The 13,620-nt window shown below is 49.1% G+C and overlaps 2 protein-coding genes across 2 annotated transcripts in view; one reads left to right on the top strand and one right to left on the bottom strand.

The window, feature by feature from the left end:
• The window catches only part of magi2b (membrane associated guanylate kinase, WW and PDZ domain containing 2b), a gene marked incomplete at its 5' end in the record, with an annotated part of 74,359 nt that overhangs the window by 24,999 nt on the left and 35,740 nt on the right, over nucleotides 1–13,620 (top strand). Inside the window, 2 exon segments of the mRNA XM_079274031.1 lie at nucleotides 4,312–4,431; nucleotides 13,286–13,510. Coding sequence (XP_079130157.1) covers nucleotides 4,312–4,431; nucleotides 13,286–13,510 — 345 coding nt within the window.
• Nucleotides 4,798–10,133, bottom strand: LOC306781089 (uncharacterized protein; the record flags this gene model as incomplete). The annotated part of the gene is made up of 3 exons (XM_079273771.1): nucleotides 10,081–10,133; nucleotides 7,355–9,983; nucleotides 4,798–4,834 (listed from the first exon to the last, which is right to left on the bottom strand). Exons 2-3 carry the CDS (start codon nucleotides 9,874–9,876, stop codon nucleotides 4,798–4,800), a joined length of 2,559 nt encoding a protein of 852 aa, XP_079129897.1. The 5' UTR covers nucleotides 9,877–9,983; nucleotides 10,081–10,133.

Here is a 13,620-nt window from a genome sequence, read left to right as displayed (position 1 = left end):
AATCCGTAGAACACAAGGAGGTGAAAAATAGGAAATAGTTAAGCACCCTGGGATTTGTGCTCAGCTGCACAATGTGCTCATGTAGTTATGAACCTACCAAAGCATCCAGCATGATTAAATGTCAATTGAGATGAAAAGACAAGCACTTCAAAAGATGAATGTGTCTCTTTCCACCATGTACAGCATTCTTAGGTTACATACATTCAGCCCACAGGGACAGGTGCGCACATCTGTACCAGCACGTTTGAATTCTCCTCATCCATTCCACCTGGGGATTATCATGAAAGTGCATCACGCTTCTTCACCTTTCAGATCATAATTTGAGTTACTAATTCAGTGTAGCCCTGGTCTCAAACTGCCAAAGCAGCCTGATGGCTCTGATGACATGTGAAGCATGAAACACACACTTGGTTTCCTGCACCCTCACCTCCTTGTTCCCATACGTACTCACTGAGACCGCCGAGACTACCTTCCCCCGAGCTTTATTATGATAATCAGTCCATCGATAGTCTATTTTTAGCTCTGAATCGGCCCCGCTCTGCTTCTCCCACTTGGTGACTTCCTGTCTAATGATACAAACATGAATACACACGCACGTTCTCTAGCCTCTGTGAATGCAAAGCAAGGCTAGCCAATCACGCTTTTCCCCTCTCACTGTCTCTCTGCTGTCCCTTTGTGTTTGTCTCTGCTTGCCACTCTATTATTTAGCAAAGGTCTTTGTCCTCTTATCGTCTGACACCCAGCTGAGTTATTTCAATGTATCAGCTATTTTAGCTTTTCCTCCAAATGGAATTTCCTTGTTATGTTTCTATGTAATCTCTTTCTCTTTTTTTCCCTCACACACACACTCACTCCCACCGATGTGAAAATATTCCGTCGCGCTCTGTCGTCATGGTTTGAGAATGTCTTCACCCCCTAAAGTAGCAGCTCCAAAGCTTTTCCATGCTGTCATGGATTTAAGTCATTGAAGCCATTAATCTCTATGGCGCTCCATACGCCTGCTCACAGCGTCACCTCTGAGAAGTTCGGCGACACTGGATGATTGCAATACAAAGACCATTTTTGGCTCACAGCCGACTTTATCCTTTATCAGCGAGAGCACGACATCCAATCAATAGTCGACAGCAGCAGTGCCTTCGGCTCAGGGGAAGCGTCACTGCCTCCTCTCAGTGCAGTCTGCTGCCATTTCTTAATTTGAGCACCTGTGCAGCTTGTTCTGCTCATATATTAAAGCTCTGCTTATGAGTTTGTGTGGCTTTGTACAGACAGAATATGGACAAAATACACTGAACTGAAGACATATGTTGAAGGAAGCAAGAAAAGAGGAACAGTCGGTCTATCTTCCTATCTCAAGGCCAGATAGTCGATCAATATTCCCAGCTCAGATCCAACAAGAGTCTCTCTCTCCCTCTCTGTCTCTCTCTGCTCTGTTGGTTTGTCCAGTGAAGGAAGCTGTGGGAGAAAGCCATTGGCAGGTCATCAGTATTCCAGCAGGCTCTGCCTACTCCGGTGTGGGCAGCAGAATAATTTCATTCTGATCTTACAGATCAATCGCTGTAGCAAGTGGAAGGTGACCAGCCCCGCCTGGCTGGCTGAGCTGCTGCGGTATTCAGAGTAGCACTCTATGCGATGGATGGTCCTGTTCGAGACTCATTTCTCAGTTTAACGCGCAGTATAGTTCATCGAGTGGGCTGTATCGTGCTGGTCATGGTGCTCGTCTTCCCTCTGATATTTATTTTAGTAAATGTAGGATGATAGTATCTTTGAGTATTGTTGAACTTTGTGGGGCAGTGTGTGAATAAAAGGGGAAACAATACAAACCTGATAATATAATGAAATTCAATAAAATACCTCCTCAATAGTTTAGGTGTGAATTATTCTAACTGGTACTTCACAGACACTGATTTACAGAGAATGAGTGGACATGCACTCTGTTAGAAATAGCCACATATTAAAACGGCTTTATTTCAATACACCAATACACCAATTACATAACAAGTATAGAAAATAAAATATTGTGTGCAGTGTAATTCATTATTTGACAAAATAAATGGTAAAGAAAACTAATTCTGCAACTAACAGTTATTTTTTTGATTGATTTATTGGCAAATTCGTTTTTGGATTCATCGTTTGATCTTGCCTGTCACAACTTCCATGGGATGGGGTGACCGTAAATAGTCGACGATTCAACTCTTCGATCGAAGGAGCCTGATTCAACTGCCAATCTCACGGTCGAATCGCCGCAGTGGCAGCAAAATGTGGTAACAAAACAAAGGATAATTCATAAATAACAACACGGCTATTTCAAAATCAAAGAATGGGATTATATTTAATAATCAGAGCGTTCAAATAAGAACAAACCACTAAAAATATTAAGAAACTATAAACAATTCTCTGAAGTTAGCTGGGGAGGCGCCTTGAAACAGCTGTCTGCGTCTCTCTCCTGACTGTCCCTTCACGTCCTCTCTGTCTGTGGATTTGACCTATCAGACATTGTTCGTCGGAGACACAGCTAGTTCCTTAACAGTCATTCTGTAAACATGTCCAAAGCTGCCAAACATGTCTGAGAAAATTTGATCATGAAAGTGTTGATCAGAGTTGGAGTACATCGTACAATGTGGATGGAGGCTCACACCAGGAGACACACACACACACACACACACACACACACACACACACACACACACACACACACACACACTCAGTCATACCTGTGGTGCTGTGTCCTACTGAGCTGTGATCATCTTGGAAATGGGATTACTGTTGGCACAGTGAGTACTTTACCACCATTTTAGAGACGCAAGAGACACAGTCGAGTCGTACACATTTAAATACACATTTAAACAAACACTGACAGAGATCGGTTCAAACGAGCACACGTATGTATGGTATGGTAGCGTTGGGCTGCCTTATAGACGGACTACAGATCGTCTGATCGCCAGGTATCACTTATTTCTTACTCATTAGGTGTTGCTAAGCTACAGTCTCTGGCCCCAGTGGTGAAGCAAATACAGCAGGAAATGTTCATTAGATGCACTACAGGAGTAAAGTGGTGACAGACGATCAATAGAGATCTAATGATTAAGATATCCAACTCTGGGAGAGTTGGAGGATCCTACACTCCACGAAATGACTAACCCCTCACTCACTCAGTGCTTGTTCATGTATGTGTGTGTGTGTGTGTGTGTGTGCAAAATGTGTCTACAACACATCTACCACCTGCTGTTTTTATCTCCCACAGCTCACACTTCATGAAGATACTAGTAAGTGTTTTTTTACCCGCCATTAATATCAGAGCACATGAAGTGTGTTTTTGGCTTTCCACAGCATTTTCAGAACTGCAGATCACGTCTGTAGACCTGCACACTTCGATCGTTGCGGCACAAATCTTACACTTCAGCCAGATCTGATATTCAGGCAACTGGCCAAAATGTCAGATCTGGTTGAAGCCACTGCCAGATCAATGCGACTTAGCTTTTATCATGTGAGTCCTGAGCTGTAAAAGTGGACTCCCTCTCCAGGCCTGGCCAATCACTGTTTTCGAGCATGATCAATAGAGAGCAGGAATCAACACCAGCGGACTTCACTGAGCCTAAGCTGGAAGTCCAGTTGGCAGAGACACAAACACAGCACCTCATTAAACTCAGAACTCCCGTGGCTGCCATCACACAGCCGAGCCTCGACGGTGCAGCGCTGATGGAGAGCGTTGATGTAGGAAGGCTCTAATTGCAGCATGGCGATGTGGTGCCGCTGCACTCCTGCTGTTTTGACAATAATCCAATCGGCAGAGGATTGTATGCTGTGTAAGGAGGTTTGAGTTATGCTTGGTAACAGTGTGTATTGATTAGCTCCTTACTGAAACAACACTGGATTGGCTTGTAGGGACTGAATGACGGCGGTTTGCTGTTTGATCATGCGTTCCCATCTCCTCTCTAGCTCTCCAGTCTCTCACTGTCACTCACACACAATTGTGTGAATGGACTTGGCCATCACAAGTGATGACTCCTCACTCAGCCTCTTCTGTTCCATTTCCTTTCTCCTCCCACTTCCTCTGATACACTTTGTAGCCTCGAATCTGTCGTCTTTTTCAGTCCAGCCCTTTTCCTGGTCTCTTTCTGTGCCTTCCTGTCTTTTCTTCTCAAGTGCTCTATTTGGCTCTGATGACCTCTCTCCCCCTCTCTCTCTCTCTCTCTCTTTCTCTCCCCCTCTCTCTCTTTCTCTCCCCCTCTCTCTCTTTCTCTCCCCCTCTCTCTCTCTCTCTCTCTCTCTCTCTCTCTCTCTCTCTCTCTCTCTCTCTCTCTCTCTCTGCAGGTACCACCAGGCAGCCTAAGGAGGGGGAGGTGCCGGGGGTGGACTACAATTTTGTGAGTGTGGAGCGTTTTATGGAACTGGAGCAAAGTGGAGCCCTGCTCGAGAGTGGAACTTATGAAGGTGAGTGTTGAGGGTGCTGTGGGCATTTTGCATCTGCGAGACAATTACGGGTGCTCGGGGAGCAGAAATGGGAACATATGTTTCAGCAGAGCTATTTTACATCTCGTGCTCTTCTGTAGATATATTTACTTGATGGATCACGTGTGTCTAGTGATGCTCTTACGCACAGCTTAAGTAAACACAATGAGTCTCAAGCACAGAGTCACGTATTACAGCTTCCTCTGGTGGTTGTTGAACGTCTGGTTGACTACTTCTGTGCGTGTGTGTGTGTGTGTGTGTGTGTGTGTGAGTGAGTGAGTGTGTAAGAGAGAGAGAGAGAGAGAGAGAGAGAGATCTGGAAGACTGCCATTTCCAAGTCATGTCAAGTCAGTGCATCTGCTTTGCTACACTGTCAGGGATAAATCTACAGATGGGGAATTTTCCCGGGAGCAATTTTTGTGAGCATGTGCTGCTGAACACACTCACGCAAATGTGTATGTGTGTGGTTTCTTTCTACGTGTTCTTTTCATAATTGTGTGTGCTGCATGTTTACAGTGTATGTTCTCCTTAACGCAGAGTTTACTTATTCCCACTGGAGGAAGCTGTCTCTTTCTGGGTTGCTGCATTGGAGGTGCAATAACTCATTTTTGAATGCATGTTAAAATAATGTGTGTGTGTGTGTGCAGGGCTTGGTACACATAAGAGCTTACGTATGTGATGATGCGAGATGAGTCACAGCTGAAGGTGGATGTTGAACTGTGCATGAAGCCAAGATGCCTTCAGGCAAAACCGGATGCATTCAGGATCAGAGGAACGTTGCATTTTAAAAGCTGGTGTGGTGCATAAGGAGGAACTCTGGCCTAAACTTATCTCAGTTTGCCTCATGTTCTGCAAAGCATCTCTTTCTTAAGCTTTCACGGGGTGAGGGCTTGCGGCCTGTGCCGTTTCATACTTGTTTCTTTGTTTACATGCACCCATGTTTGCACATTTTTATTTTGTTACAATGTGATTCTTCTGTTTGGTGGCCAGCAGTGTAAGTATACATACTTATTGAGGAAGTAGCTGTGATAGAGCCCTTCCTAATATCCGCCCGCCTCCTGCTGGGATGAAAGTAAACTAATGTCTGTGGACTCTTTTCTGCTGATCCTTCTTTTGTCCTTTATTGCTGCCCCCTTCTCTCTTCTTTGCTCAGATATTGTTCTCCTCCCATTGCCCCTGACCGCTCTGTATTTCATCTTTGTGAAACCCCCACTCGTCTCCACTTTGAGGGATTATAAAATAAAACATATCTTCCTCTCACTCAACATTTATTCACAAAATATATTTTGTTACATTTTTTTTTAAAGTAGAGCGTTTTTTTGTGGTTTAAGAGTAAATATCACAAGGAAATAAATGTGCCAAGTCATATATATACAGTACCTGTGTGTATATATATATATATATATATATATTGTGACAGCCCCCGGGGTGGACAGGGGGTTTCACGACAACACTGACCAATAAACACAACCAGTCGGCAGATAAACGGTTCAAGTGAGGCTTTTACTGAAGGTAGAGAGTGGAAAGAGGTAGGATAGACACTCAAGCACACAATGTCCGCTTTCCAGAGGGAGGGTCGGTGTCCAATTCCACGGGTCGGTGCACAACGGGTATTCCTCAGACGGTCCAGGGCGCGGGCAGGAGCAGGGTAGTCGTACAGGCAGGGGTCGTGAGCCGGGCGGGTAGTCAGACGTTCCAGGGTGATCCAGGGGTAAGGCAGTCTTTTCCAAGGGGTTCGTTGATCAGGCTACTTCTGCGTCTTCTTCTACTCCTACTCTCTCGCGGTTTCCTGTTTCCTGGGCCCTTTTGTAGTCCCCTCCTCCTCCTCTGATAGGGTGTGGTCGCTCCCTCGTCTCTCCTCCTCAGGTGTTGCTTGTTGGGCTGATGGTGGTTTGGCGCTCTTTTCCATTCCCTGACATGGGGGCTCCGCCTCCATGTCATGCAATATCGTCCCTCTATCACTACCCCTCTGGGGTTGCCCCTCCGGCTGCCACATACCCCCCCCCTTAAATCCGACCTGGGGGGAGGACTGCTCCAGGAACCTAGGGCGTCCCGTCTTGACAGGGCGTCCGCGTTTCCATGAGCGGCCCCGGATCTGTGGACAACAGAGAAAGCATACGGCTGAAGGGATAAAAACCAGCGGGTGACCCTGGCGTTATTGTCTTTCGCTCTAGACATCCATACCAGGGGGGCGTGGTCCGTGACCAGGGTAAAGTGCCGTCCCAGCAGATAGTACTTCAATTCCCCCAGCGCCCATTTGATGGCCAAACATTCCTTCTCGACCGTGGCGTATCTTGTTTCCCTAGGTAATAGTTTTCTGCTTACGTATGTGATGGGGTGCTCCTCTCCATCCCTCAGCTGGGACAGGACGGCACCCACCCCGGTCTCGGAGGCATCCGTCTGTACCACCAACGGTTGGGTAAAGTCCGGGGTCACCAGCACTGGTTCGGAACAAAGGGCTTCCTTCAGCTTCTCGAAGGCGTCCTCGGTCTCTGCCGTCCAGACGATCCGATCTGGCAGCCGGTTTTTTGTTAGGTCCGTCAGGGGCGCTGCAAGGGCAGAGAACTGGGGAACAAAACGTCGGTAGTAGCTAGCTAGCCCAATGAATGCTCGTACCTGTTTCTTTGTGCGGGGGCGGGGCCACTCCCGGATCGCCTCGACTTTCCCTACCTGGGGCTTGACGCAGCCGCGGCCGATGGTGTACCCCAGGTAGTCAGCTTCCCGGAGGCCGAGGCGACATTTCTTGGGGTTGGCTGTCAGCCCCGCCCCTCGCAGAGCTTTCAGGACTGCTTCCAGTCTTTGGAGGTGAGCCCCCCATTCCTCCCCGTGTACGACGATGTCGTCCAGATAGGCTGCCGCGTATTCTCGATGGGGACGAAGTACCTGGTCCATCAGTCTCTGGTACGTGGGGGGGGCTCCGTGGAGACCGAACGGCAGCCTCTTATAGTGGTACAGGCCCATGGGAGTAGTGAAGGCCGTTTTTTCCCTGTCTTCGGGGGCCACTGCCACTTGCCAGTAGCCTTTAGTCAAGTCGAGGGTGGTTATGTATCTGGCCCTCCCGATGCGCTCTATCATTTCGTCCACCCGGGGCATCGGGTAGGCATCAAATTTTGAGATGGCGTTGAGCTGTCTAAAATCATTGCAGAATCTGACTGAGCCATCTGGTTTCGGAACCAACACTATAGGGCTGCACCACTCGCTAGTCGAGGGTTCGATGATGTCTGCCTCCAGCATACTCTGTACCTCTCGCTCTATCGCCCCCCGGCGGGCTTCGGGGATGCGGTACGGCCTTAGTTTTACCTTCTTCCCGGGCTCGGTGATTATCCGGTGTTGCACCAGTGTGGTGTATCCGGGGTCCGGGGAGAACACGTCTCGGAACCGATCCACCATTTCCCGGACGTCCTGCTTCTGCCGGGGGGTCAACTCTTCTCCCACGGGTACCTCGACTGGCTCTGTTTTTCCTGGGGGTGTAGAGAGAGAGAAACAGAGCATGGCATCCCTACTCACCCATTTCTTGAGAAGGTTAACATGATAAATCTTCGTTGGGTGCCTTCGACCTGGTTGCCTGACTCGGTAGTTTACCGGCCCCAATCTTTCCATCACTTCATACGGTCCCCTCCATCGGGCTAAAAACTTGCATTCCGCCGTGGGCACCAGGACCAACACCCGATCCCCTGGGTTAAACACTCGGGGTTGTGTTCCCCGGTTGTACACGCGGGCTTGGGCCGCCTGTGCCTCGGCCATGTGTTCTCGGACTATGGGCCAGAGTGATGCCATCCTCACCCTCATCTCCTCGACGTGGTCCACCATGGTGCGGTAGGGGGAGGGTTGGTGTTCCCAGGCTTCCTTGGCCAGGTCGAGTAGTCCCCGGGGTCGGCGACCGTACAGGAGCTCGAAGGGTGAGAATCCTGTAGACGCCTGGGGCACCTCTCTGATGGAGAACATAAGGAATGGCAGCAGTTGGTCCCAATTCTTACCGTCCTGGTCCATGGTCTTTTTCAGCATTTTTTTTAGTGTCTGGTTGAATCTCTCTACTAGGCCGTCCGTTTGGGGGTGATACACCGACGTCCTCAGTTGTGTCACCTTCAGCATGCCACACAGGTCCTTCATGATCCTAGACATGAACGGGGTCCCTTGGTCGGTGAGAATCTCCTCCGGTATTCCGACCCTGGAAAACAACATCACCAGCTCCCTGGCTATGCCCTTGGTGGCCATAGAGCGTAGGGGGATGGCTTCGGGATACCGGGTGGCGTAATCAACAATAACCAGGATGTACCTGTGTCCCCTGTTGGTCTTGGGTAGTGGCCCCACTAGGTCCATCCCGATCCTGCTGAAGGGGACGGTGATGATCGGCAGGGGCACCAGCGGGTTTCTGTGATGGGGTTGTGGGGCCACTTGTTGACATTCGGGGCAGCTCCGGCAGTAATCTTCGACGGCCTTTTTTATTCCGGGCCAGTGGAACCTGGCCCTCACCCTTTCCAGGGTTTTCTCCACTCCTAGATGGGCACCTAGGAGATGGGAGTGGGCTAACTGTAGGACAGAGGGTATAAAAGGACGTGGCACCAGTAACAACCTGAGGGGGGCCCCGTCCCTCATTACTACCTGGTATAGGAGCCCGTTATATATGGAAAAATGGGTGGGAGGGAGGTCTCTTACCCCGTCCAGTGGTCGTCCGTCTACGGCGGCCACCTGCCGAAGGGCGTTGGCTAGGTTGGGGTCCTCCAACTGGGCCGTCCCAAACCTCCCTGTGAGGGGCCCGGGTAAGATGGGCTCCTCCGGGTCCTGGGGAAACAGCCCGGCCAGCTCCTCTTCGTCGAGGGAGGGGGTATCTGCTTCCTCGGGGATGGGCGGCGCCTCTCCTTCGGGCTCACTGGGGCTGGAGGGTCCGTCGTTCTCGATGGCTGTGGCATAGACGTCATCGGGGTTGGGTTGGGTGGCCTCCACCAACGCCCGGGCCACGGCACTGGCGACTCCTTCCGATAGGGGATCGGTGGAGATCTCCTCCCCCAGCCCACAGATGGCTTTTTTTTTGTACTTTCGGGGAGGGGTCGTACCTGGTTTCACCACCAGGCTGCGCCAAAGCTCCTGGAACACGGGCAGGTCTCGGCCGACGAGCACCTCGACGGGGAGTCCTTCCACGACTCCTGCAGTGCCGATGTATCTACCCCTTGTCGTGTAGATCTCTAGGGCGGTGGTGGGGTATTCGCGGGTCTCCCCATGGATGCACGTGACCGCTCGGGTGCCTGTTAGGAGCGGGTACTGAGCATACGTGGGTCTCACCAATGTAATGGCGCTCCCGGAGTCCACCATCGCTGAGGCGTCGCGGCCGTTGACTTTGACAGGGGTGAGGGGCATGTGGTCCTCGTGAGTGGCCCAGCATCCGGTAATCAAGCCGCATGGGCGACTCCCCTCACTGGCCGTGGGCATGGGTGCGTCCTGGCGGTGAGGGCATTCCCAGGCGATGTGCCCGATCTCGCCGCAGTTGTAGCACCTCCTCTCTTCCTGTCCAAACGCCGGCCGACGTCGGGGAAAGCCTGGGGGGAAGGAGGGAGACACATATTTATTTTCCTCAGTTTTAATTTTTCCTTTGCGGGTGGGCCCCTCTAATGTCTGGTTTCTTCCCCCACGCACTAAAGCTTGTGCTGCTTGGTAACCCTCCATTATTTCCACCAGGTCCTCGATGTTGCGGGGGTTTCTCTGGCCTGCCAATCTTTTTGCCTCATACGGGAGTGATCTGATGTATTTGTCCATGACCACGCGATCGGTGGGCGATACCTCTGTTGGCTCTGCGTGTAGCCAGGCCGTCGTAATCCTTTTGATCTCATGCATCTGGGCTCGCGGAGAAAGTGAGGCGTCATATGACCATTCATGAAATCGCTGTGCCTTTAAGAACAGCGTGACCCCGCATCGCTGTAACGCTTCCGCTTTCAAAACCCGGAAGTCAACTTTTCCAGCGCGCTCTAAGTCCTGATACGTTACTTGCGTTTCATTGATCAAAAAGGGGGCTATTAACTCTGCCCAGTGCTCTTCGGGCCATTTTTCCTGGAGTGCCGTTGTCTGGAATATTTGAAAAAAAACTTCAACATCGTCAGCTGCCGTTTGTTTGAGCATGAAGCGCGCTGGATTGGCTTTCTCCACGGTATGTTGCTCCTGTTGGTTTTGTAACATGCCCTTGATTTCGCTTTGCATGGCATCCGCGCGTTCTGTTTGCAATTCCATATATTTCTCCATTTGTCTTTGCTGTTGGTATTGTTGTTGCTGCTGGGATTGGAGGATTTGCATTTGTACTTGCATGGCTTGTTCGTGGCGCTTTTGGGTTTCTTGGTTGCTAGCGATTAGCCCCGCTAGCAGCTCTTGAAATGGCACCGGGGTGGCCATGCTTACTGGGTCGGTTGGTCTATCGGTCAGCGTTGCCAGAACCGGGTTGTGCCCACATTCTCCACCAAATTGTGACAGCCCCCGGGGTGGACAGGGGGTTTCACGACAACACTGACCAATAAACACAACCAGTCGGCAGATAAACGGTTCAAGTGAGGCTTTTACTGAAGGTAGAGAGTGGAAAGAGGTAGGATAGACACTCAAGCACACAATGTCCGCTTTCCAGAGGGAGGGTCGGTGTCCAATTCCACGGGTCGGTGCACAACGGGTATTCCTCAGACGGTCCAGGGCGCGGGCAGGAGCAGGGTAGTCGTACAGGCAGGGGTCGTGAGCCGGGCGGGTAGTCAGACGTTCCAGGGTGATCCAGGGGTAAGGCAGTCTTTTCCAAGGGGTTCGTTGATCAGGCTACTTCTGCGTCTTCTTCTACTCCTACTCTCTCGCGGTTTCCTGTTTCCTGGGCCCTTTTGTAGTCCCCTCCTCCTCCTCTGATAGGGTGTGGTCGCTCCCTCGTCTCTCCTCCTCAGGTGTTGCTTGTTGGGCTGATGGTGGTTTGGCGCTCTTTTCCATTCCCTGACATGGGGGCTCCGCCTCCATGTCATGCAATATCGTCCCTCTATCACTACCCCTCTGGGGTTGCCCCTCCGGCTGCCACAATATATATATATATATATATATATATATATACAGCACTGAAATCCCAGAAGCTTCAAAGTCAGTTCCCATCTCAAGTGTTACCCCAAGGACTTTAATGTATTGTTCTTTTCTCTTCATTGTACTGTTACTGTACTTCAGCCATTCTCAGATATTTACAGTTGGTGTGGAATGAAAAACGGCCAATGTTATTTCTGCTTTTATTCTTGAGCTTGCGCCTCCAAACAGAGCTGCTTGCACCTACATGGACAGAATGACGCAGCTCGGGTTATATTTAAACAGATCAGGTGGTTGTGCAGTTACCATTTCATGATGAATTTGTCCGGTTTCTACCTGCTAAGCTATGTATTCAGTCAAAACTCAAAATGTCATTTTTCTAGATAAAACAAGATCATATTCTATGTCATGTAAGTGGGATATTAAAAGACAGTTGCTTTTCTCTCTGCATTTGTAGTAAATATGACTGAGTGACTATGACTAACACTTTAAACTTAAAAAACAAATCACACACAAATAAATACGGCGACATGTATTGTCCGAGGACACTGTAGTTTTAGCCTGAGTGCACAGCTATCATTATGTTCTAAAATAGGTTTTTGTGCACCATTAAGCAGAGAAAGCACAGTGGAAGGATTTACTTAGCTTCCAAAACATAGATTTATCTTAAAAACCTGCCCTTGGAGAGATATTTAGAGTGCTGTATGTATATTTAGAAATATGCATTTTTGTGGTTTAGGACTTCACGATGTTTTTTTTATCCTCAGGAGAAGCTAAAATCCTCCCCTAGCCTATTAAGGACACTGTCTGCTGTTGAGGATGCAATTAGGTATTATTGAGTCCGCACATCTAATTAATACGTTATACTTCCCGCTAACGCTGTAATATCATTTCTCAGGACCTACTGGCCCATGTCACAACAGTTGTAGTCTAGGAAGAGTTAGAAAGCTGGTTTGCACTTTGAGAGAAAGTAAACTAGTTTGTCTGCTAATTTAAAATAGCAGCAGTGCTAAAGTTGTGTTCAACCCTGCAACGTGCGATGGAAAGTGAGACGATCGTCCTGCATCTCAATGTGGATCTGTCCATCATCACAAAACCCAAATCACTTCTTGACTGAATCTAAAAGAATCTGTGTGAAACACTTTTGCTGACTTGCTTATGTGCTGAGATTTTATATGAACCACACGTAACGACGTTTAAGATCACAGGCTACATGAGTCTTAGCAGTATGTGTTGTTCACAATACAACATGTCCTGTTGGGTCCACTCTGAAGCATATTTACATTTAGACTGACCCAACACACACGGCAAATTGAAACCTGAAGTGAAGCAGACTAGAAAGTCTGGTTAGATGTTGTGCTTTAAAAGATTCTGTAGTCTGCTTCAAATGTATGTACTCTAAAATATACAAACCATTCTGGATGAAGAGTCACTGCTCTATTGTGGATGTCCCCGGTTTGTATTTTATATCCTAAAATGTTGTGTTTTAGAAGACTGTGTGATGTTTCCTGTTTATTCACAATCATTAAAGGACTAGGCCCAGACGGCAATCATGATTGGATGATAAGTTAACTATATGATGCCAGGAAAATTGATTGGATTTATTAGAAATGATTAGTTCCGAGGCAAACGCACAGTTAAGTTATCTCCGCTGCACTCTGTCGAGACAGCTACGTCTTACATTTTGAAAAGCAATCATCTGTTCCAAGTGATAATTTATCCAGACGCTGTGTGTTACATCACCTGAGATCCCCCCTTAGTCGTGCATGTGGCCTCTAACACAAATGCTGCTGTGCATCTCTGCCCTCAGATAACTTCTACGGCACACCGAAACCTCCAGCGGAGCCATCCCCCGCAGCACCTCCTCTGAATGTAAGTGAGGCCCTGCTGCCCGGAGCCCGGCCCAGCGCCCAGGGCAAGAGGAAGAGGAACCAGTCAGTCAGCAACATGGAGCAGCGTGCCAGCCTGGAGCCGCCCGAGGAGGAGGAAGAGGAGAGCCCGGTTGTTAACGGCAATGGGGTGGCCATTACACCAGGTACCGTGGGATTCAAACACAGTCCGTTCCCAAGTGTCAGGACCGTGGTGACATCTAAAAATATCATATTAAGGTGACGAGAAGTGGAAGGCCTGAACTCCCTGGGTCAT

Source organism: Melanostigma gelatinosum (assembly GCF_949748355.1).
Source record: "Melanostigma gelatinosum genome assembly, chromosome: 1".
NCBI classification, from domain to species: Eukaryota; Metazoa; Chordata; class Actinopteri; order Perciformes; family Zoarcidae; genus Melanostigma; species Melanostigma gelatinosum.
The sequence above is the reverse complement of the archived record's forward strand: the minus strand, read 5'-3'. Positions and strand labels throughout refer to the sequence as shown.